General features: G+C 40.9%; 1 protein-coding gene across 1 annotated transcript in view; it reads right to left on the bottom strand.

The window, feature by feature from the left end:
* Window positions 1-23,643, bottom strand: part of zdhhc9 (zinc finger DHHC-type palmitoyltransferase 9) — a 39,359-nt gene extending 15,716 nt beyond the window's left edge. The window contains exons 1-3 of the mRNA XM_063000509.1: window positions 23,477-23,643; window positions 8,168-8,328; window positions 5,295-5,453 (exon numbers count right to left, since the gene is read on the bottom strand). Coding sequence (XP_062856579.1) covers window positions 5,295-5,453; window positions 8,168-8,328; window positions 23,477-23,643 — 487 coding nt within the window. The remainder of the gene's footprint in view (window positions 1-5,294; window positions 5,454-8,167; window positions 8,329-23,476) is intronic.
* Between the last annotated feature and the right edge of the window lie 166 nt (window positions 23,644-23,809).

The following is a 23,809-nucleotide window of genomic DNA, read 5'->3' as shown; positions in this document are numbered from 1 at the left end:
GCTTCAACTCTTCTGGGAAGGCTTTCCATTTGACCATTCTTCCAGAAGCGCATTTGTGAGGTCAGACACTGATGTTAGACGAGAAGGCCTGGCTCACAGTCTCCGCTCTAATTCATTCCAAAAGTGTTCTATCGGGTTGAGGTGCAGGCCAGTCAAGTTCTTCTACACCAAACTCGCTCATCCATGTCTTTATGGACCTTGCTTTGTGCACTGGTGCGCAGTCATGTTGGAACAGGAAGGGGCCATCCCCAACCTGTTCCCACAAAGTTGTTCCCACAAAATCTCTTGGTATACTGAAGCTTTAAGAGTTCCTTTCACAGGAACTAAGGGGCCGAGCCCAACTCCTGAAAAACAACCCCACACCATAAACCCCCCTCCACCAAACTTTACACTTGGCACAATGCAGTCAGACCGTTCTCCTGGCAACCGCCAAACCCAGACAGAGAAGCGTGATTCGTCACTCCAGAGAACACGACTCCACTGCTCTAGAGTCCAGTGGCGGAGTGCTTTACACCACTGCATCTGACGCTTTGCATTGCGCTTGGATGCAGCTGCTCGGCCATGGAAACCCATTCCATGAAGCTCTCTACGCACTGTTCTTGAGCTAATCTGAAGGCCACATGAAGCAAGCAGCCCAGACAGACGGCCCTGTGTTCACCATGACGGTGCAAAGAGAAAGACAACCTGTTCTCTAAAAATGTTCATACACTCCAAAAAACTCATCACTCAGCAACTCAGCATGATTATGCTGTATTTGAATATCAAAAATACCCATGTTCTGAATATCTTTTAAGGATTATTATAATAAGCATTTGGGCAACGGATACCCAAGGTGGGTTTGGAACCTGATACCTGCAGTAAGTAATGGTGGCTGGTCTGTGACAGAGATGCGAGTCCGAGTCGCACGTAAGTCGCACACACAGCGACTTCAGACTCGACTCGGACTCGTTTCAAATAACTCTGACTTGACTCGTGACTCGCAAAAAATGACTTGTGGACAGCAAAAATCAGCAACATTAGTTCCGTGTGACAATTATATATATATATATATATATATATATATATGATCCGACATCATTCTGATCGTGACATTTTCTGCTCTCTAATAACGCTCCGGCCGCTTAACCCGCAACGCACGCAATGGGTAAATGTTCCAGCCAGCTTCCGGTGTAGTGATGATGTGTCGCTCACTACTTAAAATGGTGGAATACCCTACATGCAGTGCACGTCACAGTAACAGATAATGTGAAGGAAACGCTCCTACAGAATTGGCGCTAATGATTGTAAGAACTGCTTTCTGAACTTATCAGACATTCTGATTGTAATTTTTAGTAAGAAATGCTGTTATTTGCATGTATTTAGTTTGCAGCGTCACACTGATGATGTGTCAATGAAACGCTTGATTGGCTTTCTAACGAGTTCGTGTTTTACTTCACAACCGGGAAAAGTTTGGAGGTTTTTAATTATAAGCACATTTACAAAATAACGGATTATATTCCTAATGGGACACACGGTTATAAATTTAATATCATCTGGAAGAACATAAGCTAAGGTAAGCAGTATTATGGATTTTTTGTTGTGTTTGGGATTTTGGGCCGCTGTGCCGTGATTTGCAATGAAAACAAAACGTCAGTTTAAGCTTTTAACTGGTACCTAGGAAAGTAAAGGCACGAAGTAAAACGGCCAAATACAGTCGCTAATCTGTTGTTTTTTATCTGAACTTCACTCGTGACTTGACTTGGACTCTAGCCTAAAGACTCGTGACTTGATTCGGACTCTAGCCTAAAGACTCGTGACTTGACTCGGACTCTAGCCTAAAGATTCGTGACTTGACTTGGACTCAAGCCTAAAGACTCGTGACTTGACTCGGACTCTAGCCTAAAGACTCGTGACTTGACTCGGACTCTAGCCTAAAGACTCGTGACTTGATTCGGACTCTAGCCTAAAGACTCGTGACTTGACTCGGACTCTAGCCTAAAGATTCGTGACTTGACTCGGACTCAAGCCTAAAGACTCATGACTTGACTCGGACTCTAGCCTAAAGACTCGTGACTTGACTCGGACTCTAGCCTAAAGACTCGTGACTTGATTCGGACTCTAGCCTAAAGACTCGTGACTTGACTCGGACTCTAGCCTAAAGACTCGTGACTTGATTCGGACTCTAGCCTAAAGACTCGTGACTTGACTCGGACTCTAGCCTAAAGACTAAAAACTCCTGACTTGACTCTGACTCTAGCCTAAAGACTCGTGACTCGACTCGGACTCGTATTTTGTGACTTGTGAACATCTCTGGTCTGTGATGCTGAGGAGCTCTTTTTATCCAAAGTCACTGGGAGCCTCATTAGAGTACATAATATCATAGACTCCATAAAAATACCAGGACAATTTTTATCAAAATCTTTCTGCCTCTGCTTAGAATCTAAAAATAGCTCATTTTTGATCCTGCAACAGAACAACGATCCAAAAAATACGTCCAGATCAACACAAAGATTATTTACTCATCACAAAAGCAGGCTTCTACCATGGTCATCTCATTCACCTGGGCTAAGCCCCACAGAAACCTTGTGGTGTGAGTAAACCCTGGATGATCTGGAGAGATTCTGTAAACAGGAAAGGTCTCAAATTCAATACAATAACTGTATAATGATTTTAAATTAAAGACAGGCAGGGCGCCCGGGAGGAGCAGTGGGATTTTCCGGTAGCACACCAGTGCTTGGATTGGAATTCTCTGAGTTCAGTTGGGCACCACCTAGCAGGCACAACTGGCAACTAGTCTGTGGGTGGGAAAAGATCGGACTAAAAAAGGGGGTGGGGTAAAAAAGGGGGTGTCTGCTTGGCGTAATATGCAAGTCTTCAGAGTAGGGGTGGGGCGACATGTCGACGTAATCGATTATATACGTTATAGATATGTTATATATTAGGGTTATTAACACATGTAGCTGAGATGCTTGTTAGTAGTAGTCGCTCTTAAGTTGATTTATGTTTCTATCGCCCCATGTTAGTAAAATAAATTTAACAGTTAAGAAAGTAATTTCTGCACCGTTGCTGTTGCAGTAACGTAACATAGTACCAATTGTTTTATATGTTTCTGTTTACTTTAATGTCGCGTTGGAGGATGAGAAAAGTTTAAACTAACATTACAGCCTGTCGCTACAGCCTGTAAATCGTTTTACTTATTTTCTTTGCATTTCATTGACGTAAAAATACATTTACCAGTAATTACCTTAACTACATATTACACCAGAATGAAGTAATTCCCAGTTAGGGCTGGGCAATATGGATCAAAAATAATATCTCAATATTTTTTGCTGAACGGCGATATACGATATATATCTCGATATTTTTTTATCCCATAAGGTATTAACAAAAAGACACTTCTGAGACAAAGCTACATGTTCCAATTTTTTTACAGGCACTTTTATTAATATTCATGCTGGGGAAGCTTTACACAAGAACTATTTTTCCTTAAAAAAAAAAAACAGAGCTATTCTAAGAAAAAAAAAAAGTTGTTTTCTAAGGCATCTCCTGTTGTGTAATGTGAATTACAAATATATTTTTTGGCCCTTTAAGAATGTTAAGTGCACTATAGGGCGCAGGGAGCGAGTGGAAGATGTCGGAATGACACGGTTTCCGGCTGAGCTTGTGTGACATTAAAAGTAAAACCCCGTTAAAGTAAACCCCTCGTTAACCCCCCACCCCACCCCCACGTTTGGACTTTATACATTATTTTATGTATATGTCGCCATAACATTTACATTAATTTTTTTTTTAACATATAGAACTCAGTTCTGTAATACAGGCAGAACTAATCGTTCATGTTACTGTGTAACTATTACAACATTTAATGCATTTTAATCAGCGTTCTGCTTCATGCACTTTATTATTATTTAACAGATTTATTTGTTGTTTAATTGCTGTTTGCTCCTTGTTTACTGCAGAGTTAGTTCATGCAATTTAATAATGTTTGGTTGTTTATTGGCCGACAACAAGAAATAATATAATGGAAGATAAATAAATAAATGACGTGTCGGACGTCGGGCGATCGTCCAGTATAAACTAACACAACCACGTACAACATCCAGTCCAGAAATCCCCATAATGTTTGTATTTACAGATAGAGCAAATATATGCACATCACATATACAAACACAAGAGTCAGAACAACAGGAGACGCACCGCTACGTTATTATTACTTTCTCAACACTTAATGTGAAGTAAATACGTGCATGTCAGCGCGTGCATGCCCTTGTATTGGTTTTTGAAACGAATAACGACTCGTTTTCTTGTTTTTTAACTTTGGGATTTGAAGTGAAAACGAATGACCAAAGGTACACGGAGCTGGAACCTTTTATCTGGACTTGTTTTCGGCATTCTCTACAGAATACATTATTCTGCTGCTCATCTGACACTTTGAATTCGAACCATCTCCAAATAATTCCAAAAAGAGTCATTATTTTTCTTTTTAGTAAGCAGCTCCTCTTCGATAGCTTCTCTTTATCCGTCTCCACGCTATCGCTGCCTGCAGGAATTACTGGTGAAGCGGTGGGGAGGGGCGAGTTGTGTTCAGTGAGGGAGAGGGGCGGGGCAGGTGAACATGTGCAGAGACAAACTGGGAGAAGAGAAAGACGAACTGTCTGATCTAACTGGAACGCAACATCTATATCGATATATGCGATATTGTCTTATATCGCATATGAAAATATATCGATATATTATAAAATCTCGATATATCGCCCAGCCCTATTCCCAGTTATAACCTTTTTAAGTAGAATGTTGAGACTATATTTCAGGTAAAGAGTTGATGTGGTATACAATAATAAAATAAAACTGTCACAGTGATTTAAATTTGAGGTCTAGTGTTTTTTGATAGGACATCTGATAACACAGTAGTGATTATGTCACTATCGTTGTAATTCTTTTATGCTATGTTTCTCTCTTTAAGGGTCAAGCAAAGAAGTGTGGAGGACTTTTCAAACAAGCTGGAATATGCAAAGAAAGAATTCCTGTTGTACTGCACATCTGTATATGTATATATGACAAATAAAGGCATTCTATATTCCTTTACTTGAATTTTACAAGCTCTTGCTTTAATTTTAGGGAGATTTTATGTTTGACATTACAATAAATAAGTTTAGACTAATCGATTAATCGAGAAAATAATCGTTAGATTAATCGATAATAAAATAATCGTTAGGTGCAGCCCTACTTCAGAGTACAATCATGTAGTGTGTTGAAAGAACAACACTTTTTAAGTTAAACACACACACACACACACACACACACACAGCACTCACCCACACAGTTGTCACAGATGCTGCAGTGAGAAGCACGAGGAGGCCGGAAGATCTTGCAGGTGTAGCAGTACTTCAGCTTGACGATCTGGTTGTTGATCTGCACGTTCTTGATGCGGGGAGGAGGGCGCTGCCCAGCTGGCACGTTGCCATTGGCTGCCTCTGCAAAACACAACGGCCGTTTTTAATAATGTAACATCGTGGAGGTCATGCCCTTTTGCATAACCTGCATAATAAGTGAAAATTATAAGCAACAATGGTGACAAACACAAGTAACGGGGTCGCCTTGTACATCTTCTTATCCCCAATTGTTGATTGATGCTTTTTGCATAGAAACAAACATCTGTAACAACAGCACAAATGCTCGCTGGTACCGATTTAGCATAATCAATTCGTCTTCTGCTGCTGTGGATCCCTGATTGCGTTCAAGCAGGGTATATTGTTGCTCACGTGCCCTCCGACAAGTTCGCAGTCCTAACCGACCCCTACTTTACCCCTACTGTACCGCTAACCAGGGTCCTCGCACAGCGTTTGAAGACCCCACCCACTTGGTCCGATCATTTCCCCACCCGGCAGGCACGATGGCCATTTGTGTCTGCTGCAGGCACTGCCAATTGTGCCCGCTAGATGGCGCCCAGCAAACCAGCAGCAGAGCCGAGATTCCAACCGGGGTGGTCAGATTCTCGGCGCTGGTGTGCTAGCGGAATATCCCGCTGTGCCACCTGGGCAAACACCTTGTTACTACTCTTTACTTCCCAAAGTTGATGATGCATCCTTGATTCCTTTAAACTGGTGGAAACGCGGTCCGGTTCTCTAAAAAAGCACCAAGGTTCTAAGAAGCCTGACTGGAACTGGTTCAAGAACCAGAGTTCAACTAACAGAATGTTCAAAAGGCAGGAATCACCCAACAGGTTGCCAGTCAATCACAGGGTAAACACACACACTCACACTTTGTGTAATTTAAGTAGCTCCAAATAACCTGACTGCATGTGTTTGGACTTGTTGAAGGAAATTGGAACACCTGGAGGAAAACCACACAGACATGGGGAGAACATGCAAACTCTTTACAGAAAGGATTCTGGCTGCTCGGCTAAAGGATCAAACCCCGGCCCTTCTTGCTATAGGCGACAATGCTAACCACTGCACCTCTGATCACCTTTATGATTAGGCCAGTAGTAGCTTAGTGGTTAATCAGGTCACTTGAAGGTTGTTGGTTCAAGCCCCACTCTCAAGTTGCCAATGTTCCCCCCCTGTGCAAAGCCCTTATCCCTCAAACAGTAAAGAACCGATATTAATCGATACAGGACGACGGCTACACTGCTACTAAACATAGCTGACCATTAACGGCTCATGTATCAGCTCTGGGCTTGCGGTCACTAGCCATCGCCCTGTCTCTGTATTACACCCACTCTTCCTCTGGTGCTGAGAGGAGATAGAGAGCAGATGAGAGGAAGGTGAGGGTGGGGAATAAAGGGCTGAGAGGAGCATGCTATATCTCTGTCTGTAAAAAAACAGCAGGGTAGGGGTGGGGATGATGAAGAGTCGTCTGCAGGCAGCCTCACTCCTGAGAAAAAGGGCGAGGCAGGACATACCAGCGGATCACAGGGGTCTGACCTGGATTAATCTCTAAATCCTAATACGAAGACTCGTAATATTCTAATATTGTGTTGGTCCCCCTTTTGCTGCCCCAAACACAACCTGTGATGCACTGTGTATTCTGACACCTTTCTATCAGAACCAGCATTAACTTCTTCAGCAATTTGAGCTACAGTAGCTCATCTGTTGGATCGGACCACACGGGCCAGCCTTCGCTCCCCACGTGCATCAATGAGCCTTGGCCGCCCATGACCCTGTTGCTGGTTTACCACTGTTCCTTTCTTGGACCGCTTTTGATAGATACTGACCACTGCAGACCGGGAACACCCCACCCCCCTGCGGTTTTGGAGATGCTCTGACCCAGTCATCTAGCCATCACAATTTGGCCCTTGTCAAACTCGCTCAAATCCTTACGCTTGTCCATTTTTCCTGCTTCTAACATCAACTTTGAGGTTAAAATGTTCACTTGCTGGCTAATATATCCCACCCACTAACAGGTGCCGTGATGAAGAGATTCACTTCACCTGTCAGTGGTCATAATGTTATGCCTGATCGATGTATAAGCATTCATCTTACATTGGTCATTGATTTTTCACCAAATTTTGTAACCTTTACTAATGAAGGTGTTTGATAGGGTCAAGACAAGAATATATTTAGCTATTTCTTTGAGTGATATTAATGTGTGCCATCACCATTATAATTAAGGCCCTACCTTATTCACAGCATGAAAATCGTGACAAAGACCGCTTCCCATTAAATAAGCAATTTAATATTTTTCATTCGTGTAGCATATGAAATTTGAAACGCAATATTAATATGAGACGGCATCATATTTAAATTAGTGTACCAGGCTTTTCTGTGGTGTAGCGTGCTGATAATGTTTAATGTGTGTGTTTATGTGTGTATTGAGTGCATTTTGTCTTTTTTGAGGACTCCATAATGAATGGAAAAGTGAGCTTCTCTACACACATGATCATCTCTGTGTAGTCTGTGCTGCGCCTCAAAAGGACAAGCCCAGTAAAGTATTAAGCCCCCGATATTTTGTCTATGTACAGTTTATTTCTTTCTTTATAAACTTAGCAAACTCTAAAGACTTGGTTACATTAGCAATAAGTTAGACAAAATGTTCAAAATCTAAAGCAGCTAAAAACACACTTGTTCCTCAATGTGTGAGTGCATCTGTCATCTTCACATACTGGTATATACAATACAAATAAAATTAGTACCATCCTACCATCACACTCACAAGACAGAAATCACACACACACACTCTTACTCACCAATCTCCATCTCGATGAAGTTGGCCTCCTCAGGCAGGGCACGAGGCAGCACCCCGGGGTCACTGAAGCTCGTCCTCAGCAGCATGGCTATGACGAAGAGGAAGAGAATCGCGGCGAAGACCGGGATGGCTGCAGAGAGGTGAACAGCCAGGTATGGACACCTGCAATGGGTCGAAATACAAACACTATTAATGGAGAGATTAAAGACATGAGTTCATATTAGGGAAGCAAAATCGAGCCTTGTCCCGTATAATATGCAATTTGCTGTAAGGTTTGTGTTCAGTAATTTAACATTTTTCATTCGTAGCATTCAAGTGCCTCATGTTTACTGGTTAATTTGCACTATGAGGCGGTCCTAGAAATCCTACGGCAATTCAGTTAGCAATCGCTTATGATTGCTAAATGTCCAAGATGTCAAAGACTAAAGCAGCTAAAAACACTAAACAGGTAAGTTTGGGATTGGATTAGAACGGCAGCACTTTTTAAAATAAGTTTGTACACCTAGCTGACACATGAGCACTGAGGATGGGTGAGGGCAGGTCTTAAATCAGCAGTCTCAACTGTCACACTAGCTCAGTTCTCAGTTCAAATCAACCAACAGCTGTTGGATTTAAATTTAGATGACCTTTTGAATTGAATTGACTGCATTAATTAAACAATGACGTCTTCATCAGTAATTGGTTAACCGGTTAATAATTCACAATCCTCATACCTCAACAGATTAGATGTTGAACATGCTAGTGAAGCTGATGTTACAGATGCCCAATGTTAAGCTAAACACAAAACAGGATGCCCTCTAGGCTTAACAAAGCAGCGGAAATAAACAGAGGAAATAGCTGGTGCATTCTCATCAGATAAAAGCCTGAATTTCTGTCCAATCCATGAACCCATTTTTAAGTGTTTATGCTACTAAAACTTGGGGGAAATACAGCTTGGACCACCTAGAGCACTCTGAAGTAACAAAGAAGAACCGTTTTATTGGAATCTTGGGCAAAATCTTGGGTACTGTAAAACATGGTCGGGAAATTTAAATCAATGGGGTGAACAGAATACAGTAGACCCTTGACTTACGAATTTAATTGCTTCCAACGGGCTGTTCTTAAGTCAAAATGTTCGTTAGTTAAAGCTATTTTTAACATAAGAAATAATGTAAATAGAATTAATCAGTGCCAGACCTCCCAACCCCCCCCCCCCCACCCCCCCCTTACCTAACCTTTCTAATGTCTTAAATGGTCTTTTTCGTTATAAATACAAGTATATTTTCCCTTAATCTTAAATTATAGAATAGATAATACTGTAAAAAACAATAATAAACAACAATACACAGTAGTACTATATATGAAACACACACCACATTTCAGAACAGTACGTGTGCTGTACCATACATTTCCATCTTTTTATTATAAAATGTATCTACCAGAAACAACAATAACTCTCATATTTCTCTATTATTTCCCTCTTTATTTCAATAGTATTGTATTTTGTAGGTGTAATTGCACGAAAGAAAGAATACTTTACTGAGCCAAATTCCTTCTTCTCTCTCACTCACTGTCACCTCTGTCTGATACACAGTGACAGCTACTGGCAGGAGTAATTATACAACACAACAAATAGTATCATTTTCTCACCACTACGCTTTCTCTGCACTTTCTTTGGGGACATTTCAATGTAGAATTTGACAAAATATAAAGAAAACACCGGAAAAACACCGTCCACTGTTCGAATGTTCGCTGACTTATATATATATATATATATATATATATATATATATAGAGAGAGAGAGAGAGAGAGAGAGAGAGAGAGAGAGACGATCGGAGTCGTTCGTGACGTCACATGTTTCGCATATTTCGGTTCGTAATCCGAAATTTGTTAGGTTGAAAAAAATCGTTCGTAACCCAAAATGTTCGTATGGTAAACCGTTCGTAACTCAAGAATCTATTGTATTGTAACCATTACAATATGTTATCTTGTGAGCTGACAAGGATTTTTTTAAATGTTTGAAGGGGAACACTTCCCCCCCCTTCCCCCCAGGGTCACTGGCCTAGCTTTTAAGAACCACCAATCTAATTCACTTTAAACGTTGGCACCCTTGGATCCAACTCTTGTCCCGGAAGTGTTGTGGAACATGAATCAGGAACTCATCATAGAAACCTGAAGCTCTTGCTCTACTCGATTTTCAAACAATGGTGAAAGCGTGTATACAGTGATGGTCTAATTCTTCTTCATTCAGCCACACATGAAGCACTGTGCCGTGATATTATTGCGTCCACCACATCAAATTCACTCTGACATAAGAGGACCAACAAACTGCATCGATCCACCATAGATCTATATCGTTGTAACAGCATAAACAATCAATAGGAAAATGATTCGGTCACGCCACGCTGTAAAACTCTACATCACTTTGCGTCAGTCCAATCCAGACGCTGGCATCCACTTCCTCACTGTGACGTTATGTTGCCGGGCAGGGTGAAGCAAGTTTTTTTCCCCAGCTTTCTGTCACGGTTCCAGGTCCAGCAGATCAATTCTGTTGGATTTCAGGACAGCAGCGGTGGGGGAATGGCGATCCCATTATGGTAATTTCCCCACGGACAGAGAAGTGAAACTGAGTCTGGTGTAAAGTTGTCTGGCAAGTGTGTGAAAGAGTGAGGCGAGTCAGCATACATGATCTAGAACAACAACAATGCAACAGTGCTAAACCAGTGAGACAGGATTTGTCAGTGCACCTAGTTTACTACCATGAACAACAACAAACCAAGAGAGCAGACTCAAATTCAGTCAAAACTTTCCACTGTCTCAAGCCAGCACTGTATAGAAAGGTGCTTTATCATCCCTGACATGATGAGTAGTATGTATCTCCACCCGGCTCCAACCATCACTTCCCGTCAGAGCTCTACGCCTTCTGCACCAGTCATCCTGCAGTGCTCATGCTCTCTACTCCAAAAATCAATACACTATTGACTATCAAATTACATTTCAGTTTTTTTCTCCTCTCAAAGCATTGTGAATCACAGTCAAAACCTTACTGTGTCTATCCCCTTACCACCTCTGTACACACACTATATTCCCAAAAGTATGTGGACATCCTTTTCTATTGGTTTTGTTTAGGTTTGTTTAGGAGTTTGGTGTGGAGAAAGTTACGGCATTGTTAAACGAAAGGTGATGTTGCATTGGGGTAAACATACTTGTGCCCTTGGTATATTTTAGGCATGTTACAGGCATCAAAGTAAGAATAACTACAAAATTATAAAACAATGAAGTTATAAAGATAAAACATGCAGTAAAAAGTACGCTAGCACACCAGAGTTGGGGTTTTGAATACATCGTATCGAATCTCAGCTCTGCCTTCCGACTGGGCTGAGCGGCTGCATGAACAACGATTGGCTGTTGTTCATAGGGGTAAAAAGTCGGACCATAGGTCCTCATAACTGGTGCGACTGCGGCCCCTGCTGGCTGACTGAGGGCGCCTGCACAAGGCTGAGGAATAATGCTGATAGGGGTGTGGCCCTCCGTACACAGTGCCCGTCGGTGTATGAACTCGACTCGTGCAGGTGAAAAATGCAGTCTGTACTGACTGTACGTGCCGGAGGCGTCCTCAGTCAGCGGTGAAGGGTCGAATCAGTATAGAGGACTGTTTGAAGGTATTAGAATTCCAAAGACATATTGACCTTGGCACATACACACACGCACACACAGTTTCTGTTACACACACATTCATATATGCATGTACACTACTTTCCTAACAAGTTGACCATTGTTGTAGAACATTTAATGATAAACAAGTTTGGTGTGGGAAGTTGGCCTTGAGCTGGGTTGCAGAGCAGAGTTAGTCTTGGGGGGGGCAGTAAAGCGGGGTATAAATAATGCGATAGGGCAGATGGTATCCACCCTGCTCTTCTGTAAAGGCCTGTGTGTGTTTGCTTTATGAGATGGGTCCTCAGCTGAGTAATAAATTGATTTTTTGCTTTTACTATTACTTTGGTTGTCTGTGCCGATCTTTAAGGGTTATTTTCAATTCCCACAACAACACCAACCCCTGAGTTCCTCCACTTCTGTACAGGCACCTCAGGCTATTTTTTTTTTTTGTCCGGTCCTTTCCCACCCAACAGACTTTATGGGTTAATTTTGTCTGCTGCAGGCACTGCAAATTGTGCCCGATAGGGAGCGACCAGCCAACCGGTAGCAGAGCTGAGATTCAAATTTGGGAACTCCAGAATCCCAGTGCTGGTGTACTACCAAAATATCCCATCATAAAGGTTCACTAAAACAAAAAAGAGTAAAAATGGCCAGTGACTGAAGGTTGTCACCATGGTTACCTGATGAATCCTCAGTACAGCCCATAATTAACCCATACACTCCTATATCACTTACAGTCAGGCCATTTGAGACCTCCTCTCTGCTACAGATTTTTTATAAACTTATTGATTTTTACTTAGTACATAAATGACAGCATACGAGTCAAATCAATTTTTAATGTCAGCCCATTTATAGACATAAAATATCCATCACCATGGTGAAATGTAAGTATTAATACATATATGTAATAACACTTCAATAAAAGTGCAAATCAAGTAAGTAGAGTAAATAGGAAGAGAGAAGATAAGGTGGAAATGAGGATTGGTAAGTAAACGATCAATACTACTGCATCAGTCAGGCTAGCCTCTGGATGGATCACGACTGATGGCTGGGGGTAGGGGTACTTAGGTTTCGCTACTAATGGCCAGCTAAAAGAGCATCCACCGTTGCAACAGGGAGCAGCCACAGAACAGTAATGATTGTTTGATTAAAAGGGAACAAGTGGGATTTTTAAGCATGGAACACATATGGGGCACTAAAAGGGAAGGGTGACATCTCGTACCTCCTAGATTATTAAGGCGGAAATTATATTGGTGTAGTTTGCTATGGAACATCTCGGTGTATCTGATATTGGTGTAATTTTAGACAGATGCCACCATCCTTAACCAGCATCAAGCCCCCTGCTGTAAAACTAACCAGGCAACAAACCAGTAAGCATTTAGGGTAATGGCATAATCCCATTCAGAAAGATATGGCCAGATACTGGGAAGTCAAAAATACAAAAATATATGATAGCAGATTCTAGTATGTTCTATTACGTTCTCATTAGAGTGAAAGTGTCTATGAGACTGTTTGCTGCTTTGCTTTTCCATCTGTCCCACTGGGCTGCTTTGCTATGGAACATTTCAGGTAGGTAATGTTGTCTGATGGGAAATAACCAAGTTAGGTACAAGAAAAGAAAAACAAAACAACAGCACACATGTATTTCTCAAAAAAGTCAATATACTAAGCTATACAGCAAGGACCCGTGGCCTTATAATCAGCTATACACTGATCAGCCATAACATTAAAACCACCTCCTTGTTTCTACATTAACTGTCCATTTTATCAGCTCCACTTACCATATAGAAGCACTTTGTAATTCTACAATTACGGACTATAGTCCATCTGTTTCTCTACATACCTTTTAAACCTGCTTTCACCCTGTTCTTCAATGGTCAGGACCACCACAGGACCACCACAGAGCAGGTATTATTTAGGTGATGGATCATTCTCAGCACTGCAGTTACACTGACATGGTGGTGATGTGTTAGTGTGTGTTGTGCTGGTATGAGTGGATCAGAGACAGTAGTACTGCTGAAGTCTTTAAATACCGTGTCCACTCACTGTCCACTCTATTAGACACTCCTACCTAGTTGCTTCACCTTGTAGATGTAAAGTCAGAGACGATCGCTCATCTATTGCTGCTGTTTGAGTTGGTCATCTTCTAGACCTTCATCAGTGGTCACAGGATGCTGCCCACGGGGCGCTGTTGGCTGGATATATTTTTGGTTGGTGGACTATTCTCAGTCCAGCAGTGACAGTGAGGTGTTTAAAAACTCCATCAGCGCTGCTGTGTCTGATCCACTCATACCAGCACAACACACACTAACACACCACCACCATGTCAGTGTCACTGCAGTGCTGAGAATGATCCACCACTCAAATAAAATGATGAAAAAAAATGGTCCTGGGAGAGTCCTGACCATTGAAGAACAGCATGAAAGGGGACTAACAATGCATGCAAAGAAACAGATGGACTACAGTCAGTAATTGTAGAACTACAAAGTGCTTATGGTAAGTGGAACTGATAAAATGGACAATGTGTGTAGAAACAAGGAGGTGGTTTTAATGTTATGGCTGATTGGTGTATAATTCTGACCAATGTCCAGTTATGTCCATTAATATGAAATCATCTACAACAATGGTTCTCAGACTTGTTAGACTAGGTACCACGACTGCTATATTGGCCTAGATGTCCAATCTAACTGTAAGAAGGTTCAAGGTTCAAGCAAATGGGATTCACCTGACCACATGTTTAAATCTCAGCAGTGCTAGTGGCAGACCAAACATTTGTACAGACATGATTTGCTATATGTGTTGGTCCTGGAGGGGTGGCCAAAGCCATGCAATGGATTTGGCACCCTGTTCAGAGTATTCCCACTTGTTTCACCCTGTGTTTCTCAGTTGAACTGGACCTGACCCTGACCAGGACCAAGTGGTGTTGCAAAATACAAAGAATAAAATTATATTCAAAAATCTATATTAATAATAATAATAATAAATTTTATTTATATAGCGCTTTTCAAGATACTCAAAGACGCTTTGTTTAATTTGTCATGATTGTGATTTAATGTAGACTGATGGGTAAAACTGGATATTACACCGATCAGGCATAACATTATGACCACCGTCCTAATAATGTGTTGGTCCCCCTTTTGCTGCCAAAACAGCCCTGACCCGTTGAAGCATGGAGTGTGACACCTTTCTATCAGAACCAGCATTCAGCAAATTGAGCTACAGTAGCTCGTCTGTTGGATCGGACCACACGGGCCAGCCTGCGCTCCCCACGTGCATCAATGAGCCTTGGCCGACCATGACACTGTTCCTTCCTTGGACCACTTTTGTTAGATACTGACCACTGCAGACCGGGAACACCTCACAAGAGCTGCTGACCACCCACCCACACTAACAGGTGCCGTGATGAAGAGATAATCAGTGTTATTCACTTCACCTGTCTGTGGTCATAATGTCACAAGGTCAAAAGAGGTCTGAATACTCTATGAATCCACTCTATTTATTTACATTAGGCTTTACGCAATTCATATGTCTTGCACCACACATGGCTTTCTCCTCTGCACTCATATTCCAAGATGGCAATCCCTCCCTGATTAAAATCCATCAACATTGTGACTCTAGTCAGCTGATTAAAGCAGCGGGAAGCAGTTTGTTTGTGTACTTTTCCAGCACATGTTTTATCCTAATGAAAAAAAGCTTTTATAATATACTTTTAGGTGGGTGTCAATACATTTTAGCCCTGCTAATGGGTAATGATGTCCACTTAGCATTTCTTTCATGGACATTATCCAACCTACTCACAAGGACACTGGTTCTCTGTTCTCAGCTCTTTTACTGTGGTAATTCAAGATGAAGACTACATAAAAAAGGACAAGCAAAGATGAGTCAAACTTAGAGCCAAACTTAATTTAAGGGTGTTAAACAGAATAATGTCAAACCTCTAATGTCACTGGAGTGTTCATGTAAATTAGACCATCAACCCTGCAACTGGGGTTTCTTTATACAACCGAATATTAAATATAAATTAGCTACAAATTATCAGCATAACTAGTATTCCTCAAAACTTGAATTTATCATAATAAAAAACATCTACATAGAGTGAAGAAAACTGTATTTACCCTATTCTCATTTCTTCTTTTTTATATATTAGTCTTAATAGTTTTATTGACCTGAGTAAACACAAAATACAGTTTTAAAATTTTATTCTGTTTATTAAAGAGGGGAAGGTTATCCTTCAACCCACCCGAACAATAAAAAAGTTTCATTCACAACGTACACAAACCTTCAGTAAACAAATCATAAAAGTTAATGTTTTTTTTTTCTCCCTCTTTAGCGCATCCAATGCTGGTCCCCTGCTCCTGATTGGGGAGGACGAGGCTGCTCCACGCCCCCTCCGACACGTGCACAGCAATCGAACATCTTATCACCTACACTTGACGAGTGCAGTGCAGTACAGCGCTGTGTACGGAGAGCCACACCTTCTACCGCACTCCTTCCCCATCTCCGTGCAGGCGCCACCAACCAGCCAGCAGAGGTCGTAATCGCACTAGTCTGAGAGAGAGTCCCCATCCGGCTTAATCCCGCACCTATCTGAACAACAGGCCAATCGTTGCTCATGTGGCCGATACGATGTATTCGAGATCTCAGCTCTGGTTTTTTTGCTTGTTTTTTTACCGCTGCGCCACCTGAGCAGCCCAAAGTTCATGTTTTAGAAATAGTCTTTTAGCATTTTCATATTGTATTAAGTTCTCTTAAATGTTTTACGAGTTGTTGTAATCTTTTGATTACATCCTTTTTATGAGTAACAGCACACATTTAGCTCCAATGCAGTTATTTACTTTTACCCCTTTATAGAACAACAGGGTGCAATTTGTGACACTGCCACTTTGAACGTCATTGTATCTTTCAGCTCCACCTTTAGGAGACATAGAAAGGTCATTCATTTATTTATTGTCTAATATGGTGTGTCCAATTCACTAGGCGAATGGTAGGAAACACCCTGTACTGGTCACCAGTCCATCACAGTGCCAATACACACACACACACACACACATTCACACCTAGTGCAATTTTAGTAGCTCCCATTAACCTGTCTGCATGTCTTTGGACTGTGGGAGATAACCAGAGCTCCTGGAGGAAACCCACACCAAAAAGGACCCAGATCCACTGGGATTCAAACACAGGACCTTCTTGCTGTGAGGTGACAGTGCTACCCACCCTGGCTTAAAAATGTCAACTTTTTAAACAGCTCTAATGTGTCCTTATTTTCATATACATTTAAGCCAAATCACAAGTCGGATACTCTAGACTTCAGAGATTAAAGTCTAGTGTTTGGATTGTGAGACTTATTAATACCATGATTAAATACCTTTTCTTTATGGATTATGGGTTTCATTACAATTCAGTACTTTTTTACGACATTGGTACTCACTGTAACAAATAACTTAATCTAGTGTATCAAAATTAATGGATTTATTTTGATCTTTTATTAACGTTGACCACAAATATTGCTGTTTTGTTGGCAATTTTCAGCAAAACCTTGGCAGTACTGATGTAATATTACCAGCCAAATCATATTTTCAAATCCTTTAAAAATCCCTAAAGGACGTATTTATTATATTTACAATATCTTAAACTTTTTCATCTCTGGATATTCTCATTAGCCTGCCTTGGGAACTATGAAATCGACAAAAATAGCTTCATAATAGAGCAGTTTAAGGTTACACTTCTCCTCTAGAGTGTACCTTTACTGGTATCTCCCCACGTCATGTTCATATTGTGTACAATAAACAGTCCCAAGCAATCAAAAAATATCACCTGGGGCCTTATTGTAGGCTATACCAGCTTTATTAGTATCATAGGACCTGCAGCATTTCCTGTAAACTGTAGAATAATCCAGTGGAGGCTGAATTTCATTACTTGGAAGTGAAAATCCCAGTTTAGTTTGAGCACTGGGCAGCAAATTTAAATGTTTTAGTCTCTAAAGCACTAGCTGTGAGCAGTCCTGGATCGCCACAAATGATATTTATGTTATAAGTGCTTTCAGCTTCTCAGGAGCAACTAGAATTCCGATCATTCCAGTAAGCCAATATGTGGTACAGGTATAGACACAAGAATGATACGGCTAATGGATGTGATCCATTACTACTGCACAAAATACAGTACTTGAAGATCCTCAGGAGGACTAAAATTGCATTTCATCAAAAATATATGCTGTGGATGTTTGAGCATCTGAACAACCAAGAGTCCTGTAACCCTTGATTGTCTTGTCCAGTCTAAGAAGCAAGGATTATTCATTCATTCATTGTCTGTTTTACCACCGCTTTATCCTATTCAGGGTGGTGGTGGGTACAATTCACTGGGTGAAAGGTAGGAAACACCCCAGAAAGGTTGCCAGTCCATGACAGGGTGCACACTCAAACATTTACACACCTAGGGCAATTTTAGTAGTACCCGGAGGAAACCCACGCAGACACAGGGGGAACATCCAAATAACCTGAACCGCTCCACCTGGGAATCAAACCTGTGAGGCTACAGTGCTCCCCACCGAGTTCAATAGAAGGTTTAAATAGCCATATACTGTACGAATGAAAACATTTGTTTTTTTAAGTAAAAAAGGTAAACTGGCAGTGAATGTCATGTGCTCAGGAGTACTTCAGAAAACTGTTGTCATTTAGCACAGTCTACCACTGCATCAAAAATGCAACTTGAAACTTTATGACATAAATAGACAGCTATACGATCAGCTTTGTGTACGGAGAGACACAGTGCAGGTGCCATCCATCAGCCAGCAGAGGTCGTAATTTAATCAGTTATGAGGAATCCCTTCCTGCAACCTCCCTTGAACAACAAGCTAATTATTGTTTGTGTAGGCGCTCAGCCTGCCAGTAGCTAGCGTGTTTTACTGTTGCGCCACCTGAGCGCCTCAACAGTGTGGGTTTTTAGATACAGTGTGTGTGTGTGCTTGCCTGACCTGCCTGCAGTCCAGATTTGTCTTTTATTTAAAATGTATGGTGCATCATGAAGTGGTGAATCAGACAATAGTGACCACGGAGCGCTGAGTAGCTAAAGCCTAGCGTCAAGCAAGAATGAGCAAAAAGTCCACTTGTAAATTTGCATTAATTAGTATCTTCAGTTTTCAGACAATTACGAGGTGTAATTAATAGGCAATGTGGTGTAATGTGGTAAAAAACATGCCCTGTCCCAAATGTTTCTTAGTGGTTACAGGAATCAAACTCTAAATTTGTTTCTGTATAAAAATGAAAAGACAGTCAGTGAAAACATCAGAAATTGTTTCTTTGTACTTCTGTCCGATAAATAAAGCTTCATGAGAATCAGCAAATCCCATATTCTTGTTGTTGTTATTGAATTTTACACATCAGCCAACCCTGCTGAAAATATTATACCCCTCAAACATCCACACCATAGATTGGGCCTCTGACCAGTGTAGGTACCACACATCAACACAGTACTTAAAATTCTAGGTTTAATCTGGTCTAACTGGTCTAAATTGCACCCCTGCTGTGAGTAAGTGAATGTGATAAATTGTGAATATAGAATGCCTTTATTTGTCATATATACATATACAGATGTACAGTACAACGAAATTCTGTCTTTGCATATCCCAGCTTGTTTGGAAGCTGGGGTCAGAGCTCAGGGTCAGCCATTGTACGACGCCCCTGGAGCTGAGAGTGTTAAGGGCCTTGCTCCAGGACCCAAGGACTTTCAGTTGATAGCCCAAAGCCCTACCCATTAAGCTACCACTGTCCACTGTGAATATGTAGAATTTACATTTTCGGCATTTAGCAGACGCTTTTATCCAAAGCGACTTACAGTATAAAGTCTAAGCAACTGAGGGTTAAGGGCCTTGCTCAAGGGCCCAACAGTGGCAACCTGGCAGTAGTGGGGCTTTGGATTACTAGTCCAGTACCTTAACCACTAGGCCACAACTGTCCCCTGAAATAAATAGTTACATTTTGGTACTAGTCCAGTACCTTAACCACTGAGCTACCAATTAATTGGTGACCTGTACTGGGTGTGTTCCTTTCCTTGTGTCTAGTGTTTCCAAGCCCCCAACAACCCTAACCAGGGCTAGTTTAGTAATAAATAAATACCCCACAGTAAATACTGTAGGCCTTAATGGTGTGTTCATTTGCAGTGTGAACAGAAGGATCTATTTACAATGTAGGGCTGGGTATCGCCACTAATTTCCTGGATCGATTCGATTCCGATTCACAAGGTCCCGATTCGATTAGATCTTCGATTTTCGATTTTCGATTCGATTTTCGATTCAATTTCGATTCAACACATTTAGGCATATTTGAGTTACATTAACAGGTTTTGTTTAAATATGTACAGATGTTCAGAGAACGAATGTGATAATTGTACAAAGAACACTCATTATTAAAAATATTTGTGTATTTTGTTTACATAAATAATTAATCCAAAACAGAAAACAGTAACATTCATTTTTTATTGTTATTTTATATGTCTGACACGCTACAACATTGTAAATGTAATGTAAACATACACCTGGCTGTTGAACAGCTTATGCCAAGTTTACACTACACGACACTCTGATTAACACCTGGTCGCTGTAATGTTCACACTACACGACTGATCGGCGATGGGGGGTTTTACACTACACCATCTATCACCAGGGAGAATCACAGGCGAGCTTCTCTGGTCTCCAAAACTATGTTTTGTCACGAAAACACACATGAGAAGTGATGAAAGGTTTAATGATATCACGTCCAAACATGCATATCAACAAGTAGCGAGCGATCAAAGTTTTGGCAACACGAGCAGCATGGCTTGTTCTATAGTGAGTTGGAGGTTAATAAATATTTTGTTTTGTAGAGAACGATCAGGTCAGAAATACTGTAAAACTCGCGTGTGCTGATGTATTCTGATAGAAACTATATTACCACCTGTACCACCTGTTTACAACCTCCCCCCTGTGTTTCCCCTCGCTGTTTCTCACATTGATTGAGAGCCGAGTTTTGATCGCAGAGCGAACACCGAGTTCCTCCCGAACCTAGCGCTGACCCGTCGCCGAGTGAAAATCAGTGCAAAAAGTTGTGTAGTGGTCATAACTTGAGCTTCTGCCATGCTAAACTGATGTGCAGGTCATATCTCGTTGCATGAAAAAACACTGGCTGGTCACGCGAAATTAAAGGGGGTAACAGATTTCCGTGTGCACCGTAAAAAGGGGCGTATTTAAAAGATCGATCTCCCGTTTATATGAATCGATATCGGATCGTTCAAATAAAGATCGATTCGAATCGAAAAATCGATTTTATAAACCCACCCCTATTACAATGTGTTCATTATAAGCCATATTATTGTAAATAACATGTAAACTGGTTATTAAAAGAGTTAATATGTATTTATCATGACAACTTACTCAAAGCAAAGAAAGCAAAGAAGAGGGAGCAGGTGATTTTACACATCAGCCAACAGATCGAGCCACTGGCAGAGTAGGTACCACACATCAACACAGTACTAAAAGTCCTAGGTTTAAACCTCACAGGATTGTTGTTCCTTCCAAGTACTTAGTAATAGCCAGTGTGTCAACTGGTCCATATTGCCCCTGTTGTGAATAAGTAAATGTGATAAAATGTGAATATGTAGAATGGATTTTGTACTGGGTGTGTTCCTTTCCTTGTGTTTAGTGTTTCCAAGCCCCCAACAACGCTAACCAGGAAGAGTTAGTAATAAATAAATATCCCAAAGCAAATGATGTAGGCCTTAATGTTGTGTTCATTTGCAGAAGAGAGTAAACAGCAGAATTGCTGTACAATATGTACTGTACATTATAAGCCATGTTATTGTAAATAACATGTAAACTCATTATTAAAAGAGTTAATGTGTATTTTTCATGAAAACTTACTCAAAGCAAAGAAAGCAAAGAAGAGGGAGCAGGTGATTTTACACATTAGCCAACCCACTAAAAAAATACTATACCCCTCACACATCCACAGAATAGACTGGGCCACTGGCAGGGTAGGTACCACACATCAACACAGTACTTAAGTAAATGTGATAAAATGTGAATATGTAGAATGGATTGGTGACCTGTCCAGGGTGTGTTCCTTTCATTGCGTCTAGTGTTTCCAAGCCCCCCAACAACCCTAACCAGGGCTAGTTTAGTAATCAATTAAAACACCATAGTAAATACTGTAGGCCTTAATGTTGTGTGTTCACTTGCAGAACAGTGTGAACAGAAGGATCTATTTACAATGTGTTCATTATAAGCCATATTATTGTAAATAACATGTAAACTCGTTATTAAAAGAGTTAATATGTATTTATCATGACAACTTACTTAAAAGCAAAGAAGAGGGAGCAGGTGATTTTACAATACTACACCCCTCACACATCCACAGAATAGACTGGGCCACTGACAGGGTAGGTACCACACATCAACACAGTACTTAAGGTCCTAGGTTTAAAACTCACAGGATTTTTGTTCTTTCCAAGTACTTAGTAGCCAGTGTGTCAACTGGTCCAAATCGCACCTGTTGTGAGTAAGTGAATGTGATAAAATGTGAATATGTAGAATGGATTTTGTGACCCATCCAGGGTGTGTTCCCTTTAGTAATAAATAAATACCCCATAGTAAATACTGTAGGCCTTAATGGTGTGCTCATTTGCAGAAGAGTGTAAACAGCAGAATTGCTTTACAATATGTTCATTATAAGCCATATTACTGTAAATAACATGTAAACTCATTAATAAAAAACAACTTGCTTGAAGCAAAAAAGAGGGATCAGGTGATTTTACACTAAAAAACTAACTAAAAAATACTATACCCATCACACATCTACAGATGGCCACTGGCAGAGTAAGTAGCACACATCAACACAGTACTTAAGGTCCTAGGTTTAAACCTCACAGAATTTTTGTGTGTCATCTGGTCCAAATGACCCCTGTTGTGAGTAAATGAATGTAAATATGTAGAATGAATTGGTGACCTGTCCAAGGTGTGTTCCTTTCCTTGTGTCTAGTGTTTCCAAGCCTCCAACAACCCTAACAAGGGCTAGTTTAGTAATCAATTAAAACACCATAGTAAATACTGTAGGCCTTAATGTTGTGTGTATACTTGCAGAGCAGTGTGAACAGAAGGATCTATTTACAATGTGTTCATTATAAGCCATATTATTGTAAATAACATGTAAACTCGTTATTAAATAACAACTTATTTGAAAGCAAAGAAGAGGGAGCAGGTGATTTTACAATAATATACCCCTCACACATCCACATCATAGACTGGGCCACTGGCAGGGTAGGTACCACACATCAACACAGTACTTAAGGTCCTAGAGTTAAACCTCACAGGATTTTTGTTCCTTCCAAGTACTTAGTAGTAGCCAGTGTGTCAACTGGTCCAGATTGCCCCTGTTGTGAGTAAGTGAATGTGATAAAATGTGAATATGTAGAATGGATTTTGTGACCTGTCCAGGGTGTGTTCCCCCAACAACCCTAACCAGGACTAGTTTAGTAGTAAATAAACACCCCATAGCAAATACTGTAGGCCTTAATGGTGTGCTCATTTGCAGAAGAGTGTAAACAGCAGAATTGCTTTACAATATGTTCATTCTAAGCCATATTACTGTAAATAACATGTAAACTCATTATTAAAAGAGTTAATATGTATTTATCATGACAACTTACTCAAAAGCAAAGAAGAGGGAGCAGGTGCCGACGATGAGGAACAGGGTGAGGTAAAAAACTCCCTTCTGGCGGGCCATCATTACTCGTCCATCACAGCAGAAAGTGTTCTTTCCAGGTAGCTTCTCCCATTTTCGGGTCACCTTTTTGGTAATCATTACCGCCGACATGGTGGTGTTTTGATTTCAGAACAACACCCTAGGGTTTATTACTGACTGAGGGTAAACAGCAGATATTAAATAACAGATTGATTAAATCTGGAACACTAGAGAGAAGCCATTTCCATTAGAAGATGCAAATCAGAGCACATTTTTGCACATCCAGAAAGTTCGTGGA

Source organism: Trichomycterus rosablanca, chromosome 8 (genome assembly GCF_030014385.1).
Source record: "Trichomycterus rosablanca isolate fTriRos1 chromosome 8, fTriRos1.hap1, whole genome shotgun sequence".
Lineage (NCBI taxonomy): Eukaryota > Metazoa > Chordata > Actinopteri > Siluriformes > Trichomycteridae > Trichomycterus > Trichomycterus rosablanca.
This window is presented reverse-complemented; position numbering and strand designations above follow the sequence as displayed.